This window comes from Mandrillus leucophaeus, unplaced genomic scaffold (genome assembly GCF_000951045.1).
Source record: "Mandrillus leucophaeus isolate KB7577 unplaced genomic scaffold, Mleu.le_1.0 Scaffold339, whole genome shotgun sequence".
NCBI lineage: Eukaryota > Metazoa > Chordata > Mammalia > Primates > Cercopithecidae > Mandrillus > Mandrillus leucophaeus.
In genome coordinates this window covers 635,029-657,505 of record NW_012103576.1, presented here as the reverse complement: position 1 = coordinate 657,505, position 22,477 = coordinate 635,029, and the positions used below count along the sequence as shown (strand labels likewise).

At 40.6% G+C, this 22,477-nt stretch overlaps 1 protein-coding gene and 1 long non-coding RNA gene across 3 annotated transcripts in view; one reads left to right on the top strand and one right to left on the bottom strand.

Moving 5' to 3' along the window:
- Nucleotides 1–22,477, bottom strand: part of HS6ST2 (heparan sulfate 6-O-sulfotransferase 2) — a 345,910-nt gene that overhangs the window by 22,947 nt on the left and 300,486 nt on the right. Inside the window, exon 5 of one of the 2 annotated variants that reach the window (XM_011988801.1) lies at nt 20,156–20,242. The exons of the other annotated variant lie outside the window; for it this stretch is intronic. Coding sequence (XP_011844191.1) covers nt 20,156–20,242 — 87 coding nt within the window. The remainder of the gene's footprint in view (nt 1–20,155; nt 20,243–22,477) is intronic. 2 annotated transcript variants of the gene reach the window in all.
- On the top strand, nt 18,693–20,957 carry LOC105545775. The gene is made up of 3 exons (XR_001006980.1): nt 18,693–18,779; nt 19,325–19,456; nt 20,631–20,957. It is a non-coding gene; the product is annotated as an uncharacterized LOC105545775 (long non-coding RNA).

The window sequence follows — 22,477 nt, the reverse complement described above, 5'->3', positions numbered from 1 at the left end:
AATGTTAGCCTTGGCATATCAATCGTGTTTTACAGATGACTGTAATTTCCTGAATGTCAAAACTCCAAATTTTTCTACTAAGCAAACTTTTCAGTGGCAAAACAGATTGCCTCCATAATGTATCACTGTGGGCAGGAAAAATGAAATCTTTATGCACTATATTATGAATCAATGAGGCATTGAGATTCTTGGAAGGATGAGTGGACTCTGGAAAATGAAAAACTGTCGTTATTCCATCTCTACAAACTGCTGCTCAGGGAGTGGAGGCTTTGGTGGCATTCAGCATGTGAGCCACAGAAATATCAAATTCAAGTTGAAACCAGTTCCTGTCTTTCCCTGCATTTTGATGGGGTAAATGTCACTGTAGACATAGTGTGAGTGAGGGCATTTAGCAAACCCTTGCCCAAAAGCCCCCTAATGTGATTTCCTTCTGGAATAATGGCTCAGTTGGATTATTGCCACAGGGAGCCAGAGAGGACTGCACCTTTCCTTAAGGGAAAAATGTCATCAATAGCAAATAATTGTGGAATGTATACCATGTGTCTTGCACCATGCTAAGCACTCTACATGAGTTATCTCATTGAAAAAATCACAACTCCAGGCTGGGCGTGGTGGCTTACACCTATAATCCCAGTATTTTGAGAGGCTGAAGTAGGTGGATCACCTGAGGTCAGGAGTTCGAGACTAGCCTGGCCAACATGGTGAAACCTTGTCTCTACTAAAAATACAAAAATTAGCTGGGTGTAGCGGCGAGCACCTGTAATCTCAGCTACTCAGGAGGCTGAGGCAGGAGAATCTCTTGAACCCAGGAGGCGGAGGTTGCAGTAAGCCTAGATTGTGCCACTGCACTCTAGCCTGGGTGACAGAGCGAAACTGTATCTCAAAAAAAAAAAAAAAAAAAGAAAAAAGAAAAAATCACAACTCTGAAGTAGGTGCTTACAGACGAGGAAATCAAGACTTGGAGAGGTGAAATAATGAACACAAGCTGAGGCTTGCTGCCAGAACTTCCTGACTACATAGTTTGAACTCTTAACTAGAAAGCATTTATCAGTGGTTGGCTGTTTTTCAAGATTCTGGACCAGCTCGGTCCATGCGAAGAGAGGAGTCAAGATATAAAGAGGATTGCCCTCTTTCCAAGATGTCTGCAGCCTTGAAGGGAAGAGAAGACTTGGACATGAATACACATGATAAAATCAGATGAACAGCGTCCCCTAGGAGAAGTGCAGAAAACCCATTCTGGAGGTTCAGAGGAAGGTATGGCTGCTTCAGCTGTGAACATCAGGAAGAATGAAGCCTTGAGAAGTCAGTCCTATTTGGACAAAGAGATAGAGCAGGAAATGTGTCTGGAGAGAATAGTATGATCCAAGGCGGGGGGTGACAATGTGCGACTCAGGGAGTTTCGTTTGCTTAGAGTATGGAGGTCAGTGTGCAGGAGAACAGTGATAGGATGGAATATGAGCTTGGACCAATAACTTATTGATAAATTGTGGACATATTTCAACTAAAAATCAGTCTGCTCATTTTCTCTGTAAATCCTTGTGCTTTGCCTTTAATATCTTTGCTTTCATATTTATTTTTAAACCAGAGATTCCTGATCAGTCCTCAGCCCCAGCAAAATTCTAAGGCAGCAAAGTTTGCCTTTGGGGTCCTCAGTGATCCTTGTTGGCCTCTTTTTCTTTCTTTAAAACTCGGTCTCAGTGCCCATCTCTATAACATGGCTTTCACACCCCTTTTTCCACCTCAACCCACCCCTGCCCCAATGCAGGATATGATTATTAAATCCATAGGAGGGATCTCTCTCTCTCTCTTTTTTTTTTTTTTTTTTGAGAGATGAGGTCTCACTCCGTCGCCCAGGCTGGAGTGCAATAGGGTGACCATAGCTCAATGCAGCCTCAAACTCCTGATTCTTGCATCTTAGCCTCCCAAGTGGCTATGACTACAGGCACATGCCACCACACCTGACTAATTTAAAACAGTTTTTTTTTTTTTTTTTTTTTTAGAGATAGGGGTCTCACGATGTTGCCCAGGCTTGTCTTGAACTCCTGGTCTCAAATTATCCTCCCACCTTGGCCTCCCAAACTGTTGGAGTTCAGGTGTGAGCCACCGTGCCGAACTGGGATAAACTCTTAATAGCATTATTTCTGGCCTCAAATCTCTCTCCTACCATTGTAGGAATTCCTTTGAACATTAGAGCAACTAACATATGTATTAAGCCTCTAGTACTCACTATTTCATATTTATTAGCAGAGTTTATTAGAAAGTAAATAAAGTTCCTTGCAAGTATGGAATACAAGACAGGGAAGTTTTGCTTGGAAGGAAAGGCAATGCTTGGGAAGTGCAGATGCTGGGAGAAGGAAGTAAAAGGACAACCAAGGAAAGACTAGAGCAAGTGCCCCAAATACTTCCCTCACTTAACCACTTCCCCAGAGTTGATCTATTGTATGAAGTGAGAGAGACCCGGTCTGTTCGTGTTTCCATATAATCATTCTCCTCTATTTATATGGTACACATGGATTCAACTTTCGGAAATAGTTCTTAAATACCCTTAGGCATGAGTAAGAAAGGCTTTGGAAGTCATCTCAAATCCTTTGTGGAAGTAGGCAGGATCTAAAAAAATATGTGGGGCAAAAATAGCCTTTCCTTTCCTTCTTGTTTAACTTCAAGATGTCTTACAAATTGATTTAGAGGCCTTTATTACTCTGTGAGTCACACATTTGGCTTATAGCAGATTTTGAAAACCAGACTCCATAAAAAGGGCCTAACAGATTGTGAGAAAATTCCAGAGGCACTCTCATCCTGATGGTTCCTGCGTTCACTGCTGGGCCTGCCTGCCTCCTGATACCACCCAAAAAATTGAGAGAACTGCTAGGGCATGGGAATCAGCAGCAGTAGGTATTATTCAGTACCCTCTTCCTCCAGGGGGTGGCATATGACTGGCACACCAAGGGGCTGTTTTTAGGTAAGACTCTCACAACTTGTGTGGGTTGTTGAGAGTGGGAAGGATTTGAGAGATTCCAAACCTGTTATGCACAGGCAAAAGACAGGCACCCACAGTGCTCACTTAACAATGAAGCTGGGCTTTTCTTTTCAGTTCCTTCCTGCTTCAAACCTACGCTGAAGAGGCCCATTTCTCCTTTAGCAGTCAGTCCTCAAAACCTCAAGGAAGCAAGGCTTTTGGAGGGCTCTGCAGGCACAAGTCAGGCTTCCAGTAGTTTCGCGGCTGTTCTTTCCATCCTAGCCACCTCCACAAAGTTCTCCAGCTCCAGTGATTCAATCTGTTACCCACTTAGCAATTTTCTTCATTTCTGTCCCTAGACAGTTTCTCTCACACCTCCCTCTATTGTTCTGTTTCTTCTATCTCCAGGATGATCAATGACCCAATAGGCATTTACATTTACAAAGCAATCACATTTACATAAGATAGCTCTTATCTACAGCTGAAGAAGGCACAACTATAATACATATATAATAGAGAGAGCGCCTATTCATCACCCACATTTACAGTGCCTTCTAACAGGATAGACTGTTCTAGGAATTGGTATATGGGGGAGAGAGCCCTATAAAATTTATCACTAAAGGTAATCAATGAGTTCTGACTAATATGCTCCACACCTTGAGGTGAAAATATGCCAAAAATACAGGGAAAACATATTTACTCCTTAAAGTTTGCTAAATTTAATTTGAGCTTTCATCGATTTCATTTAATACAAAGATTATATAATCGGGAAGTCAGTAGCAATTGAAAATACCACGTCTAGTGTTCACCCATCAGGGCATTTTTTAATATCTAGCAATGGCAGGAGATTCTCATTTAATTGAATTGGAAATGCACTGTATATTAGCTTACAGAAGCTTAATCAGTGTGATCAAATTAAAACAGGCCACTAAGACATACCATCCTGATTAAGGCACTTGCAAACATGCCACAATTATCAGAGATTTGTGGTGTTAATGATTTAAACTCAGGTGTCTTCTCTGGGGATTCAGACTTGGAATTTTTTTTTTTTAACTATACAATTAGAAAACGCCATCCTTTATTTTGAAAAATGTTGCAACAGTATTACTGACATTAATTCTCAAAGAATGCAGAACAGTAAATACCATGTGCTCATATTTTTTTTTTCTTTTAGCAGTCACTGCTTTCTCTTTAAGATGAGGATCATTAATCTCAAAGCTTTAGCTCCTGGGAGTGGTAATGAAGTTTGGCAATGGTGAAGTGACCATTTTTAAAAGTATTAGGGGAAAACTCCACTTTTCTGCTTTCTGCAAAGCAGCTCTAGGTTTCACCGAAAGAGATTTGCTTATAGCCCTATTCAAAAAATGCTTTGACTGAACTGGCCTGCTGTCCTGGGTAGAACACTGCAGAATTAGTCCATTTCCTTTCAATGTGTTCTTAATAGACCATTATAAACACTATCTGGGGAGATGTGAATTACTTCCCCCCCCCCCCCACCTTTTAAAACTCATCTTCTCGGCCCACCACTTTTAAAATGCAGCAGTATTAAATTACCTGGAAAGGATCTCGTGTTTCTAGCTCGATTATTTGTGAGGATAGTGGTGATGGGGGCTTGTCTAACGATTTGTTTGTACTTTAGTCAGCAAAGCCAGCCCCCTCATTTAACAGCAAAGAAAACAGTTTCAGAGAGGCTAGATGACTTTCTCAAGGTGTCAGAGTTGGTTAGGGTTAGGTCTGGGGACAGACGTCCACAGTCATTCGACTCTCAGGGTTTTTTTGCATCCAGCTTAGTTAATTAAGACAAACCCCAAGTCACTGGAATCTGCCTTAAAAGAATTGTGCGCTATCGTGTAAGCAACTCTGTTAATGAAAGGACTACTGTGAGTTGAAAGAGGGAGGAAGATGAACAGGAGGAGGAGAATGTTGTGCTGAGATGGGGTAGGGGATCCAACTTTCAACAGACACTGCAGCAGTGTTCTACGGCTGAAGCCAGGTCAAGGAAGATGGTTCTAACATCCATCAAAAGCACAATCAGGTCAAACTCATAGAAGCAGAAAGGAGAATGGTAGCTACCAGGGACTGGGCAAGGGGGTGGTGATGGTTAAAGGGTACAAACTTTCAGTTACACAAGATAAGTAAGTTCTAGGGATCTACTACACAGCATAGCGCCTATGGCTAACAATACTGGATTTTATATGTAAAATTTGCTAAGAGGGTAGACATTACATTAAGTGTTCTTATCAAAAAACAAAACAATAATAATCATGGGGCAGGAGGAAACCTTTAGAGCATGATAGATATATTTATGTCCTTGATAGTGGTGATGATTTCACAGATGTATATTTACCTCCAAAACTCAATGAGACATATACATTAAATATAAATATATGCAGCTTTTTATATGTCAATCATACTTCAGTAAACTGGTTTTTAAAAAGTACTCTCAGGTACAATTTCTCAGATTCAGAAAGGCAGGGACAAGCAGTAAGTTCAAATAGAGCACCTGTAGGGTAAATGTACTCCAGAAGTGTTCCTAGCCCGTCTTTAGAACATCATGAGGTTCAGGGAAATGCAATGTGTACTATAGTTGGCTCAATACCAAAATCCTCAACAAAATGCTCTTTGTTTAAAATAAGCTCAAGAATCTTTAAAGTTCAAGGAGGAAGAATATTTATTTATCCATCTTTTTTTTTTTTTTTTAAGAACCTTTTCACATATCGAGTTACAGTGCATGCACTTTCTGCCCTTGCTATAAGATGGAATAAGAGAATAGATGGTCTTTTCTGGCATGTGTTATACACCTATTCTGTTTACTGCAGATACTTTACTACAGATACTGCAGATACTTTACTCACATCAGTGCATACACTGAGAGCTCATTTCGTAGGCTCTGTGAGGATAAAGAAGTGCTCCCACTCTTCCTCAAGGAGCCACAGCCAGAACTTTGCTGGAGAGATAAGCAAACAAAGGGAAAGTTAACAAGAAAGAAGACAGTTGTCATTTCCAGAACTTTGTCTTCCAGTGTCTAGCTTCCACAGTCCTCCAGCCGAGTCTCCAGCTGCACCTTTCTTACAAAGCACATAGCTTTGTTCCTTGTATTCTAGTTATTTGTGTATATGAATATCTTCTTTACTAGAAAATTAGGTGCTTAAGAGCAGTATCTGTTTCAGCCCCGAAGTCTCCACCTTCTCTCCTCCTTCTTTCACATCCACCTCTCTACGCTCACCCTGCCCCAGCATCTGGTACTGTGCTTATCACATTCTAAATGCACAATAAATAGTTGCTCATTGAATTAATAAACAAATGAATGGCACATCTTAGTGTCCAGTTCAATGCTAAATAGATGCTGTTCAGAGGAGGGAGAGATGCCCTCAGGAGTAAGGGGCACAGTAATTGTTTTGAAATATAGGTAATAACAATGATTCATTTAATGAGTACTAGTATGTACCAGAAGATTTGCCTAAGTCGTCTCAGCGAACATTCAAGGAATTTCTAGCAGAGAGGGAGGTCCAGTTGTTATCCCCATTTTACAAATGAGAAAACTGAGGCTCAAAGAGATTAACTTGTCCAAGGTACTAGAGTTGGGATAGAAACATATATCTTATTTATTTCAAACGAATGAGCTCTTTCAATGAACTAGTATTTGGACATGGGTAGTAGAAGGACCCAGGTCATTCGAGATAGGTGCAATGGTATAGAAAAGCAGACGTTTTGTAGACAAGAAGAAGACCAGTATAACCAAGGGAATGAAGGTTGGGCCTGATGATAACATTATATTGTTGGTGATAAGGTTGAATTTGTTAGTGAATATAATATAAAGAGACAATTTAAAACTTATTTTAAAAATTGTTTATAGGGTTATATAAAATACCTACAATGAATAAATATGAGAAAAACTCATGGGCCTCCTAATGACATTTAAATTAAAAATGAAGACTCCAGCCTAACCATCCGCCTATTTTGGGGGAGAGGATGACTTAAGCAACTAAAATAATCCTCTCCCCAAGCTAATGATCTTTCTTCCCCTACAGGTTTCATTACAGCCTAGCACAGAGGCCAGTTTAAGGAAATGGAGTGGAAATAGTGTGTGTTCATTTAGTCTTGAGAGCAGATGCCAGTCGGGGAGCATTACTCAAAACCTGTGGCAGTTTTTTTTTTTTTCCTCCAAGTGTTTCAGATTCAGCTTGGGTGTAGGCTGTAATCTTAGGGAACAATCACCTGTCAGTCTGGTCCCTTTCATCTGTGCAGAGCAATTTGGCCATATGAAAGGAAGCATTTCTTTTTTTCTTCTTTTTTTAAAAAAGCTTGCAGAATTGAGAAAGGGGACTATGAGATTGTCCAATAGCCAGAACTGCTTTGCCTGTCACTGGGGAGCTGAGGCATGGTGGATAAAGGCGGTTATCCAATAAGCACCCTGCTCCCTGAGTATTCTCAGGCTGGGTCTGCACTGGTAGTTATCAGCTCCTTCTTAGCAACGGGGCTTTTGTATTTTTTATTTTTATTTATTTATTTTTATTTCAATAGCTTTTGGAGTACAAGTGGTTTTTTTGTTATATGGATGAATTATACAGTAGTGAATTCTGAGATTTTAGTGCATCCGTCACCCAAGCAGTGTACATTGTATCTAATGTGTAGATTTTTATCCCTGGCCCCCCTCCCACCTTCCCCTGTCTGAGTCTCAAAGTCCATTATATTGCTCTGTATGCCTCTGCAAACTCATAGTTTAGCTCCCACGTATAAATGTGAACATATGGTTTTTGGTTTTCCATTCTAGCAGCAGCAGGGCTTTAAAAAATGAAATCTAGGCAGATCCCAATATGTAAAACAGATTAAAATAGAGTCACTCAGGAAGAGGTGGAGTGAGGGCCTGGAGCCCCATCTATTTACCACTTCAGACTACCCCATCACTTTCACTCATGGCAGGCTTTGGGGTCCTCCCTTAGAATCCAAGGGCTGTACAGAACATAGACTGAAAACCACTGGTCTGCACAGAGGAAGGACATGGTAAGTGCATCACAATGGCTCTATGAGCCCAGGCTCAATGGCCTGGGTGGCTTCTTTATACCTCTTTTAGTCCTTTTTCATCTGCTACAAGCCAGAATTGGAATGAAGAATGGCTAGTGGCAGGCAGAGATTCCCCACCAGGAGGTATCTGCAGAGGACAGGGACAATATGCCTTTTTCTTGGTATTCCTGTTGACTAACACAAATTCCTTGCCCATTGTAGGCATTCGGTGATGAATGGTCACACTGCCTCCCAAATTACAAGAAAGCAGAAAAAAATAAACAGCCATCCACAACATTATGCATGTGTTTCCTCACCACCAAGTGGGGGAATAGAAACCCAGATAAGCAGGTAAGGAAACTCATAGCCTCCAGACTTGATGTGTTTTTGAGGACAGAAATGGGTATGTCTAGTTAGCCCCTGAAAATGTGGCTGCCAATGGAAGACAAGTGAGAAGTGAACAGTTGGTGAAACACTAGGCATGTGGTTGGGAAAGGACATAATGATCTGTGGGAGAAAAGGGGCAACCTCTGCAAACCTGGCACACAGATGGCAAGAAGACATTCTCAGGGAAAAGGGTAAGAGTCTGTCAACTTTACTAATATGGAGATGCACTTTTTCCCCCCAAAGTTCCTGAAAACCACTATGAAGTATGTTCTTGTAATTATTTATTTTTGTGAGCTCTTTGGAGACATTATATTGCTTGTTTTCATATCCTCCTGGTGATGCCAGGAGGAGTGATGAGAATGATTACCTGCATTTCACAAAAGAAGGGAGAGCAGTACTAGGAGAGTGGGCAGTGGCAGCATACTATTAGGTTGGTGCAAAAGTAATTGTGGTGTTTGCCATTAAAAGTAACGGCAAAAACTGCAATTACTTTTGCACCAACCTAATATTTTCTGACAAATATCACAACTGAAGAGCATGCCCTGGTGCCTAGGGTGAAGGCAAAACATAGCTTGATCATCCTTGAAGAGTCCATAGGCACGTATTGGGGAAGTGAAGATAAACATGCAGACGCTGGGTAGAGAACATCTCATTAAAGCCTGTGGAGCACAAATCTCCTCCCCAACCATGATGAGAAAGAAGGACACTCTTGAAGAGCCACTTGGAAGCAAGCCCAGCCTTCTTAATTCCATTAATTATGATATTTGATGCCAAAAAAGTGAAACTTTTTAGACTCCAAAGCTGGGAGAATCATTATCCTGGCTCAGCTCCACAATCCAGCCATGCTGTGTCTGCTGAAGGCACCCAGACATCACCCCAAAGAGAACCTTCAAAATTTGGGTATGGGCAACACCATCTAAGCTACTGATGAGCTCTCCCTGAATCAATGTCATGGAGTAGTTCTCAGGATTAAATGAAATAAGGCATGCATTTAAAGCACTCAGAACAGGGCCTGGTGCATAGGAAGCACTCAATAAATGTTACTTCTTATTATTTAAAAATTCCGGACCCTTGATATATTTGGCAGTCTCTGGCATCTTTGTTGGAATTGAAGTCTGTAAGTTTCTTTACCTGCCTGTAAAGGTATAAAAGATGTTTTTTTTTTCTTTTTTTATGTTTTTGTCAGGTACGTAAAATTATCTGACTCTAATATCAGAGCACCCTGTGCTTTGACTGAAAAATACTTTGGGATTTAGAGTTAAAAGGGCCCTGGCGTGAATCATGGCTCTGCCACTTACTATCCATGTGGCTTTGGGCAAAAATACGCTATTTCCCTCCTCCTTAATTTTCCAGTCTGTAAGATGTAGATATAATTCCTGCTTCCTAGGATGGTGGGTAAAATTAATTAAATGAAATAACAAAAGAGAAGGCTGGTTGCAAAGTATAAAGTACTTTATAAGCAAATTCTTTTTTTATTAGGAATTTTAGGCTTAGCCAGACTTGCCTCCCTTCTTCCTTATAGCCCCCAATTCACTATGAGCTTTGCAGACAGTGATGGCCAAACATATTATTATGCCTGCCAGACTGCATGGGCCTAGCCAGTTGATCATTCTGATTAAATGATCCAGGTAACTCAAGAAAGCTGTTTCCTCAGTGTCCTCATCTCCTCCTCTACTCAACCCCACTCAGGTGATCCAAAACACTAGCTCCTGTGATTTCATATAAATATATCCTTCAAGCAACATGATATTCCTCTGAGAACATCTTCACCATCCACAATCTTTCCAGGGATGCTAGGCACCCATGCACTGATGATTTGTGCTTCAAATGCATGTGACTTCTTAATTATCCAGTACAAATGCTACTTTAAGCAAGCACTAACAGATGGTGGCCTGAATTTTACAGCATTGCCAGCATTTTCCAAGCAAAATTTATAGTTCAGTCATCAGTGAGCTGAGTCCAGCCTCATTTTTCTTTTTTGTTTAAACTATAGCAAGCGACCATCCTGAAACCCCAAATCATCTTTTGTAATGGAGTAACAGCTATTGACTAATAATGTTGTTTTATTTCTGCCCTCCCCACTTCCCATTCTTAGGTTGCTTGCCCACAACATACATAGTAGTGAAAGTGTCAGAGCCAGGTGCTGGTATTGGAGTGCCAGGCAATATTGCCCTTATTCTCAAGTTGAAATACTAAAGAGAAGGTGGTATTTCACCACTCCCCACAGCCCTTGTAGAAGCTTTTAGCTATACAATCCTATCCCATCTAACTGAGGCCTCCAGCAGCAGGACCAGTCTTCTAATATTTGCGAATCAAAGTCTAGTCTAATACGGTCCCTAAGTATGCAGGGTGTCTCCAGAAGGGGTAGATGAACTCAGCCTCATGAGACAAGCTCAGATGTGATCTGAGTATTGGCCCTATCACCTACTATGTGACCTTGGACAAGCCAATGTCTTCTGAGATTCCTCCTCAGTAGAAAGGGCTAATAACCCTTACTTTATAGGCCTATTATAATAATTAAACAAGATAATATGTAAAGCACCTTGCACAGTGTTGCACACACAGAAAGTACTCAATACATTATAATTCATAAAAGTATTATATTTTTGCTGTATGTCAAGAACTATTCCAATTTCTTTACATGCATTAATTGATTTAATATAAATCAAACTCTTCCTCGAATGTCACCTTTAGTGATGTTTCCCTCAACTACTTTAAATTTACAAGTTTCTTGCCTCCACCATTCCTTATACTTCTCACCTGCTTTTTCCTAATTATGACTTATTCCCTTTTAAAATAATACATCTTGTACTTGTTTAATGACTGTATCCCTCTATTATAATGGGCATAAGGACAGGGAATTTTGCCTGTTTTGTTCTCTGCTGTATCCCCAGAGCCTAGAGTAGCATATTGTACCTACTATGCACTCAGTAAAATTTTTGAATGAATAAAGAATTTAATCCTCAAGAAAACCCTATGAAGCAGGCACTACTAATAGCTTTTTCTTATAAGTGAAGAAATTGATGAAGAGGGAGATCAGGTAACCTGCCAAGGGCAGTGCTAGGCTTTTAAAGCAGTAATTAGGCTCCAGCATTTGCTCTCTTAACCATTATACTATAGTACCTCTTTCAAAGGAGAGAGAGACAAAGAGAGAGAGAGAGAGAGAGAGAGGGAGGGAGAGAGAATGAATATGAATGAAAGAATGAGAATAATGAGAGGAGTGTATGTGATTCTATGAACTTTAGGGTTTATTTTTCTTCTTGTTTTTCACTTTTTCTCCTCCACCTCCCCCGCTCCCCATGAATAGGATCTACTTTTCTCTGATGAAATATATCTGTGCAGTACCATGGGAATCTAGCTTTGGCCATGCCATAAAGGCAGGGATCAACCATTTGTTCCCAAAATAGCATCTTCAGAGGACGCTTCCATTATTCAACTATCTCTCCATTATTGTATGTGTCTTTTTCCAAACTTAAGTGGGTGGAAATTATTTACACACCAAAAAACTCACAGCTATTTTATTAGTCCATTCTTACACTGCCATAGAGAACAGCCAAAGACAGTAATTTAGAAAGGAAAGAGGTTTAATTGACTACTCACAGTTCTGTATGGCTGGGGAGGACTCAGGAAACTTACAATCATGGTAGAAGGTGAAGGGGAAGCAAGGCACCTTCTTCACAAGGTGGCAGGAGGAGGAAATACTGAGCAAAGAGGTAACAGCCCCTTATAAAACCATCAGTTGTTGTTAGAACTCACTATCACAAGAACAGCATGGGGGAAACCACCCCCATGATTCAATTACTTCCACCTTTTCTCTCCCTTGACACATGGGGATTATGGGGATTACAATTCAAGATGAGATTTGGGTGGGAACGCATATCACTAACCATATCACTATTCAACACTGTACTAAAGGTTCTAACCAGTGCAATAAGGCAAGAAGAAAAAGATGCCCATATTGAAAAGGAAGAATAAATCTGTCTTTATTCACGGACAACAATCATCTATGTTGAATATTCAATGAACATCCAGTGGAATCTACCAAAAAAAAGCCCCTAAAACAAATGACTGAGCTTAGTAAGTTTTGCAGAGTACAAGATTAATCTACAAAAATCAATTATACTTCTATTATCTATTAGAAATAATCAGAAATTGAAATAAAACAATACTATTTACCATAGCATCAAAAGTGTGAAATATTTAGGGATATATCTGACAAAAAATAGGAGAAACGTGTACCCTGAAAACTATAAAACACTGATGAGTGAAATTAAAGAAAATCCAAATAAATGGATAGATACACTGAGTTCATGGTGACTCAATATTGTTAAGATGTCAGTTTTCTCCAAATTTGATATACAGATTCAAGGCAATCCTTGCCAAAACCACAGCAGGCTTCTTTTTTTCCTTTTCTTTTTGCAAAAATTTATAGGCTGATTCTAAAATTCATATGGAAATAGAAAGGACATACAATATCCAAAACAAGTTATAAAGGAAGAATGGTTGGGTGCATTGGCTCACACCTGTAATCCCATCACTTCAGGAGGCCAAGGCAGGAGGATTGTTTGAGACCAGCCTGGGCAACATAGTGAGACCCCGTCTCTATAAAAAAATTAGCCAGGCATGGTGGCATGTGCCTGTCATATCAGTTACTTGGGAGGTTGAAGTGGGACGTGATTGCACCACTGTACTCTAGCCTGGGTGACAGTCTTATCTCAAAAAAGAGAAAGAAAAAAGAATCAAGTTGGAGAGCTCACAGCATCTAATTGCAATACTAGTATAAAGCTATAGTAATCAAGACAGTGTGGTGCTGGCATAAGAATAAACCTATCAATTAATGGAATAACACTGAGTCCAGATATAGACCCAAATACATACACAAATGATCTTCAAGAAAGGTACCAAGGTAGTTCACAGAAAGCTCAGTTGAGAGCCCCAAAAAAAAAAAAATGGGGTGGAAGAATTCATAGATCAATGAACAAACAGATGAGGAAAGGAAGGAGGGAAAAGGGAAAGAGGAGAGAGAGAGATTTGCTTTTTATTACTTGGAAAAAATAGCGTACTGTTTAACATCACTCTTCCTTGCATTCTTAGTCCTTCCCAATAGGGAGAGAGAGGAGTGGAATTCCAGACAGTACCGGGGAACTGGACAGAACCCTGAACTCTGCTAGAGCAATATAAGTGAGAATTCTCAGCCATGTATGACACAGAGGCAGGAAAATAGTCACTGAGGACCCCTGTTCTAGAGAGCAGCAGCACATTGCCTCCGTTATTTTTGTATGGCAGTTGACGAGAGACAAAAATGGTTCCTGCTTTTCAAGGCTTGATTAACAGAACACTCTTCTTGACTAAGCTATAGAAGCATGACCATCATGGAAAGTCACATAGGTGGGGTTGGGGGGGATTTATTATGTCACGAAGTGTACCATATATCCTAACCATCACAGAGATGCATGTGAACTTGCTAAGAAACGTTTCCATTGCTGGACTCTTTCTTCCTGGATCTGTTACTCATTTCTTGTGGCATCTACTCTACGGGCATTGTTTATGTTATGTTATTATGTTATATTGTTATTGCGGTGCTGGGGCTTTTGCTTCCACATTTCAGTAACTGACAAAAGCAGATAACCAGAAAAACTGAGCCAACCAGAGCTCTTCAGAATCAGACTAGCCAGGTCATACTGTCCCCCGGTGCAATATGTTCGCAGTTGAAACAAGCATAATCACTAGTTGACATTTATTGAGTGCTTGTCATGCGCCAAGTGCTGTGAGAACTTTACTTACTTTATGACATTTAATCCTCACCAACAGCTCAATGAAGTAGGTACAAAGTTAATGAATGGTAGAGTCAGGACTCAAATACAGGTCTATTTGACTCCAAAGCTGATGTTCTTTCAAATACACACAAGGCTGCCTAATTTATTTAAAGATATCTTTGGACAGCCCTTTGCCGCAGCTGATTAGCACTAGGTTAAATATCAAAGTATGTTCAGCCTACGATATTTATTCCCTGTTATTGAAAGTCTTTTTCAAATAGCTTAGGCTACTTTCCTGCCTTATTAATAAATGTACTTTCTGGGATAAACTGGAATTTTTTGTTGTGATCAAAGGTCTCACACTATTCTCTATGGGGGCCTACTGAAGGAAAACGTAGTTAAGCTACAAATGAATTCACCCTCGAGCACACTCCACTAAAAGTCATCTTTAGGAATACATTCTGACATCAGTTTATGCTTTTGTCATTCGTCTTTTTCTACAAAGGTGCAATTGCAAAAAAAAAGAAAGAAAGAAAAAATAAGCAGTAATATTAATGCTTTGATTTGTCACAAGTTTTTGTGATATTAGACTTAGTCTAATAGCTAAACTAAGGAACTATTGACATCATCATATAAAACTACAGCAATTACTGGCAAAGTCAAGTACTTGGCCATTGGATTGCTATGTTCATGCAACATAAAAACATTTTGAAGAGAACACTCACACACACATACTTTCATACACACACAGTGGCAAAATTAGTAGGGGTTAGCAACAGTCACAACCTAATGTCTTAGAAAAAATACATGGCTCTCAATTAGAGGAAAAAACATAATCATGATATAATATGCAGAACTCTGATTCCAGCAATTAACATAGAAACAGCTGAAGCCAAACATGAAACTGCATGATGCTGAGTCCAAACAGAGCAAGCAAGACTTCACTTTATCTTTCACTTTTTTCTTTTCTTTTTTTTGAGACGGAGTCTCACTCTGTCACCCAGGCTAGAATGCAGCGGTGCAATCTCGGCTCACTGCAACCTCCACCTCCTGGGTTCAAATGATTCTCCTGCCTCAGCCTCCTGAGTAGCTGGGACTACAGGGGCATGCCACCATGCCTGGCTAATTTCTTGTATTTTTGTAGAGATGGGGTTTCACTGTGTTAGGCAGGATGGTCTCGATCTCCTGACCTCATGGTCTGCCCACCTCGGCCTCCCAAAGTGCTGGGATTACAGGTGTGAGCCACCACGCCCAGTCTTCACTTTATCTTTCTAAAGCAGAAAAGTTTTTCATTTGGCTCCTGCCAGCCAAAAGCACAGGGGTGCTGGTATGTTTAGTTTATTTATGAAGCTATGTGCTCTTGACTACTCTCATCTAGATACTACCGAATAGATAAACAGGTTCGTTCACTATGAGATACTTCTGGCAAAGACAGGTTAGAGTCGGTCTTCCTGTGGCATCTGCTACCAGAGTCAGCTCCAAGTAGATTTGTGGAGTAAGCAGGATTTGACTTGATCATCTCATATTCCCCTTCTATATACCTTCTTTTTCCCCATTTTAATATCCCTCCTTCCCCTAGCTTAATTCATTTAACCCATCACTTATAGTGCTTAATTCAACATTTACAGTATCATTTGCCAGGCACTGTGCTTGGTTGCTCTGCCCTGGCCCCATAATATCTGTGGCCTTCACTATTACTTGGAAACTGGACTTGGTCCTTGTTATTCCCTAGCCTGAGCCTATCTGAAAAACATCTCAGACTGAGAGGAGTGATCAAGTTCCATCATCATCTCAACTTTGGAAAATTTAATTTTTAAATGGATGCCTCCGAATGTCATACATAGATACAGATGTATGTGTGTCTGTTTATCTACCTATGTAATCTGCATCTCCTCAGCTTTGGTTGGCTGATTCGAGGGATAATAGCTGTAGTGATATATGAGTTCTCTATTGCTTCATTGATGGAGTATATTAGAGGCTTGAGATGACTCAACAATACTGTTGAGGAAAGGTAGCTGTCCAAATAGAACCAGAATGGTATTATTTTAGAGGAAAAAATGAAGCAGTTGAGAAGTACATGCTTTTTCCTTTCATCACCACTACTGCTACGTTTTTTTTTAAAGTAGGATGATTCTAATTTTTCCAAAGGTCTCCATTTTCACAGTAGCTGGCAGAGTCCACACAAAAAGAGGGAAGAGCACCTGACTGGACATCCTGAGATCTGGCTCCTGGCCTCCCTTGGTGCAATTAGATGAAGTATCTTGCTCTCTGGGAGAAGAATTGTAGCATACATTGCAGTGGAAAGATCATGGGACAAGTATCAGAAGACCAGGAGTCTAGACTGCCCTCTGCTAGTAGCTAGGTGTGTGCCTCATGGAAAGTGACTTACCTTTCTTGAGTCTCAGTGTCCTTGTGTTCAGCAAAGTAACTGGTCTCATGTAAAGTATGAAAATGTTCCAATACCAAATGAACATTATAAAGGCTCTTGGTGGCTACCACACATGCCCAGCTTTGACAGTTTAAGTGCTTTCTGGGGATAATCCAATGGGTCAGCAAATGGATTGATGGTGGTCTGCTGTGTTGGCCAGAATAACAGGTTCACATTACCAAAGGGAACCATATGTGAGGCTAAATGCAATGGTCTGGCCTGATTGGTCATGGGTCAACCTCTGCAAAACCTGTGCTTCCTGATCTCAGTGACACAGTTCTGCACTGAATTTTTTGTTTTTCTGTCTTGTCAATTTGGCTCACTGTTGGCATAGAAGAAACTGCTTGCACCTCCCTGAAAGTCATTTCCAGGGTAGTCTGGCTCTGCTGCTCAGACATATCCCATTCCATCTGTTCCTCCCTGAAACAGAGGGCTGGCTACCCAGCTTCACATCCAGGCAATGAAATAGAGCAAGCAGAACTGATGCAACATTCAAGCTGTAGGTTTCCTAAGCGACTTAGCATGCTACACTGAATCTCAGTAGGCTCCAAATGGATTGAAAGCCGGAAAATGGTGGAATTAGACATTCCATTTTAGCTTTGACCTAATCCACAACTCCAACATTTTCTGACCAAGACACAGGATTCTGCCCCTCTGGAGCGAACGACTTGCATTTTCTTCCTTTGACCTAACCTTGCTACCTGAAGGGTAAATGGATAAAATTAAAGAGCTCAGGGATTGCTTCTCAGGAGCCTTTATTGATATCCCCATATAACCTATTTCCCACCCCAACCCTGGTGTCAGCTAGGACTTGTAGGACTTAAATACCACGTTGTCATCCTCTGTCCTCCCTACTAAGACTGTGAGCTGCTCGAGGGTACCTATAGTATTTTATATTTATATGGCTCCAGAGTCCAGTGCAATGGCACAAAGTAGATGCTTAATATATTTTAGTTACTACTACTATTATTATTATTGGTGCCAAAGAAGGTTTTTTACCAAAATTGTTTATTTGGGTACCTCAGGTGGGCATATCATTATCCTCTTGGAGCCTCAATTTCCTCGTGTGTGCAACAGAAATAATAGTGCCTATTTCATGAGCTTTTGGTAGGCAAGGATTAATGAGACAAAATGTACCAAGTGCTTGGGACACAGGTTGGCCCATAACACTCAGTGAACACATATTCCTTATTTTTAGCCACGATGCATATTTAGGGCAACTTGACTTTTGCATTTTTGTTTTCTTCAAAAACAGAGAAGACTGAATTTCTTTTCAGGGAAGAAAAGAACCCTCCTTCTATCTCCTAGCCTGTGTCTGGCCTCAAAAGAACATAGGAAAAGTCTTAAAAACTGCTCTATATCCTATTGTCATTAGGTCAAACAACATCAGAACATGGCATCCTCTGTGCTGGTTGTTGTGAAAATACACCATGGGGAAAAGCCTTGGGGTGGAGACATCTACCTATCCCCCCCTCACCACCACACACACCAAAGCTAAGGAAATGCATAGACAGTTCAGCAGGAACTGGCAACACAGTTCTGAACTAGAACACAGTGCCTAAACATCCACAGGCACTGTTCTATCAAGTGTGAAAAATGTCCTTCACAGTCTCACCATATGCACAGAAGGTCAGTACTGCTCCCGTTGAAAATGATATCCTGAGAAGGAGAAAATGTGCAGTAATGGAAAAAAGGAAAAATCTCCTGAAAACTGATGGGAGAGGACTAAGAGAAGGAGCACAGTGCAAGAAACCCTGGCACACATATCTAGGAAGAGCATGTCGGATAACCTGTAATTTTTCACAACAAAAACAATGAAGAATTCAGAACTAGCTCAGCCTATGAGTCACTATACATGACAAGTAAAAGACACCTAGCTCAAAATGTGCAAAGAGGGAGACCCTTCACCATGGCAGAAGCTTGGGATGTGTCCAAGTATGGCAAGTGAGATATAGATCATTTTTTATCTACTTAAGAATGTATTTATTCAGGTCTCCCACTGTTGAAAACCTGGGTATGGTATTAGGTATGCATTCTCTATGTCATCTTAACTCAGATTCTACCAGTTGCTCCTTTTGTAGCTCACACGGAGATTCTTCACTCAAAAAGTAAGAGAGTGAACTCCTGCAAAGTCAAAAGAAACAAGGGAAGGCCCCTTTGGAAAGGCAACAGCAAATCACAAACATCCATAATTATACATCAGGGTCTAATAGATGGAGATTGTGCCCTGTGGTTGTTGGTGTGACAGGTAGGTACAAGGTGCCCAGGTAGGGTCTGCCATTGTTGTAAGCATGGAGTTAAAAGAAGTTCTGCAATGCCATCCCTGTTAACTGCGAGTGCGTGTTAACAATGAATTGGGACTAATTTGAAAACATTCAGCTGCCTGGGAATGTGTGCATCAATTCACTTCCTTCATAATTTATACAGCATTTTGATTGTGGTGCTCAGCAATAAATAACTGAAATGAGTTCTAACTGCTTGGAGATTTAGTTTTATGCCTTTAACACCATTTTTTATATTCCGCAAGATAGCTTGCATTCAACTTTATATGCAAACCTGAAATGGTATTCAGAGGAAAATAAGGAAAAAAAGGCAGCCAATAGATCTTTTGCTTTGGGAATTGAATATAAGATCATATTCAAAGTGCAGCATTTATGGTCCAATGCAGAATACATAAAATATATGACCATTACAAATTCACCTTTCATTGCAAAGCTGTGCTCTTGTAGTGACATATCTTATTGCTAGATTAGAGCTTTTAGCATGATGAAGGCATCTTTCATCTTCTCCTAGATGCAGGCTGGGTGCTCTTTCTGGACTGTGTTTCTGCCTGTCACAATGCCCCATACCCTGGAGAGAGAGCTTACAGAGGAGTCATTCACCACAGGGCTGAAGCAACTTCCAAGGGGAAGTGTCTAATTAGAGGTATATCATCCGCATGGGATCACACTGCCTGAGTTTGCCACAATTTGCTGAAGCCAAAGGGAGAGATCAGCTGGTGTTGTCTTCTGGAATAAGCCCAAGAAAGGTCAATCTAATATCGCAAATATTCAGCCCATACAAGTTTTGGTAATACCAAGAAGACAGTTTCATGTAGGACTTGGTGCATGTTAATAACTAGGAAAAGAATATACATATCATGTAAATCAGTGATATGGTTAAAACATAAATGTACTTAAACCAGGAAATTTATGGAAAGGCTTACCAGATTCTTCTAACTCAAGTCTAAACCTCAGTGTATGGATCAAGACAGGTTTTCATGGACCTTGTAAGTCATAAATCAGTGCTGCTGCTGCTGCTTTAATTCTTCAAACTTGTAATTCAACTCTTACATTGCCCTTATGGACTTATGTCCTTGCCCTTCACAGTCAGCTCTAAGCTATCTTTCCAGAGTCATCTCCTGACTTTCCCATCCCTCTCCTCCCTCTTCCCTAGTTCTTCATGCACCCAATATTACTGACACATGCCTTGCTCGTTTCAATTCCCCAGTGATGAGCCCAGTGGGAAGCACACAGAAGACACTCCACAAATCTTTGTTGAATGAATATGAATAAATGACAAAAGGCAGACAGCACTTGACTTTTTGACAGCTATGTCAGATGTACAGAAGCACTTTTCACTTACTTCCCACTCTTAGATGTGTTCCGGGTCTTTGTGGATGACGGAGAGTTGGCACCTGCGTTAGTGTTTGGAGAACCCCGTTTATCCTTACTATACCCACAGAAAGAATAGAAAACATATACACAACAAGGACCACAGAGACAAAAAGCAATTAGTCACTTCATTTAAAGACTTTCAAGGCCAGCCTGCATATCCCCCCACCACCCCCGGCCAATCTCTCTCTCTCTCTCCTGTCAAAGTATGATCTTATCCAGTTGTGCCCTTTAAAGGTAGAGAGTGGGAACCACTGGTCAAGTTCAAAGAAAGCTACCCTTTTGGCATTCAAAGCTTGAACTCATGAATTCCATTAATGATAGCACCACAGCCCAGGCCCCAAGGGGGCCTCTAGTTTAAAAGATATATGTGTGTGTGCGTGTATATATATATATGTATATATATATATATATATAGTCTTTAAAATAAAATCATTTCTTTCCAGGCACTGAATTCTCTTCATTACATGTTCAGTTCTGAAGCTGCTGACTTTTAGTGAAGTATGTGGATGCCAAATGACTTCTAAAAGTCTTTGGGAGATACTATCAGATGAATTAATAATTTTCACTCATAATGTTACATGGGAAGGCCGTGAATTCAGATATTCTTTCAGAAGAAGCACCACCTGCTTCATGAGTAATTGAATTTAAATCTCCACCTTCAATAACTCCACAGCTTATGTCAAACCTTGGAAACAATTACGAAATAAATCACAAGGAAGGCCTGCTTAATCTCATCAGGTTAATAAACGCAGACGAATTAATCACCTAAAGGTAAACAAAAAGGAATAATTGATTGGAGTCTTCTTGATTACTTTATTCTATTTCCTTTATCAAACTATTTTACCATTATCTTCAGTTCAGCTGCTCTGCCTTGAAATTATTCCTTTACTTCATCTTCAGATTTCCATGGAAACCAATTCAAAGTCTTTCTCTCCACTTGATGATGTGTGGAATTATTTATCCTGATTTCATCAGGAAGTTTTTTTTTTGTTAGTAAGTTCTATGTCAGCATAACCTTTTATAAAAGTGAAGGTAAGAAAGAAAAATATGTATCTTCATATTTAATGTGTATAATAGAACCTTCCAGTGGCAAAGAATATTGCCTCAGAAAATGTCAAACAGCTTTTCAGATATTTATGAACCTTTTAAGTATCTCCAAAATAGATGTCTGCAAGTAGCTGTATTTATATGTGGGGTGGGCTGGGGGTCACAAAAGATATTCTGCCATGCACCCATCAGCTTCAAATGACTTCATGGATATGAGTGGAACAAGAGATAATCATGGGTTCCTGGTGATTGCAAAGGTAATAAAATGTGTGTGGGCACGGAAAAAGGCTGATCAGGAAAAGTCAGAGAGATAGCAACTGTCCAAGCACTTAAGAGTCACCATCTACGCCAGGTGCAGTGGCTCATGTCTATAATCCCAACATTTTGGGAAGCTGAGGCAGGTGGATTACGAGGTCAGGAGTTTGAGACCAGCCTGGCCAACATAGCAAAACCCCATCTCTACTAAAAATACAAAAAAAAAAAAAAAAAAAAATTACCCGGGCATGGTGGCAGGCATCTGTAATCCCAGCTACTTGGGAGGCTGAGGCAGGAGAATAGCTTGAACCCGGGAGGCGGAGTTTGCAGTAAGCCGAAATCACGCGATTGCACTCCAGCCCAGGTGACAGTGTGAGACTCCGTCTCAAGAAACAAAACAAAACAAAACAAAACAAAAAACGTCTAGGGGGTATGAAAAACAGCTCTTAGAAGTGGGAGATACCCTTGTGAGCTCTGGCTCTGCTGCTGGAGTGGATAGCTCTGGAGAGAGTGGACACACATTCTATCCCAGAGGAGGGGGCAGAAATCCACTGGAATGAGGTGCTGGGATTCCTGCACAGTGCAGGGATCATTACCCTGTACCACTCACAGACTCACCAGAATGTGGCCACATTCTGAGTGGGGACTGAAGAACTCACTTGGTGCTGCCTCTATCCATCCATGATGACTTCCTGGCAAATGATTCCTTAGGGACGTGAGACCAGGGATCATCCTGACTGTCCTCTTCACAAATTCAAAATTGTCTCTTCCAGAAGTTTGCCATAGCCTGATGCAAAGAATGCAATATGCTAATATGCTCTGTGTCACAAAAGTAGGTGTCAACTTCCTCACTCTTGCACCCTGGTCACTGGTCACTGAATCTTCCTCCTCCTAGCCCCTCACCTAAGCAGTAGGCAGTGGGAAACTTGGCTGGAAGCAGTCAGAAACAAGGGATATTTTTGATGTGTCTCATGCACACTACTGGGCT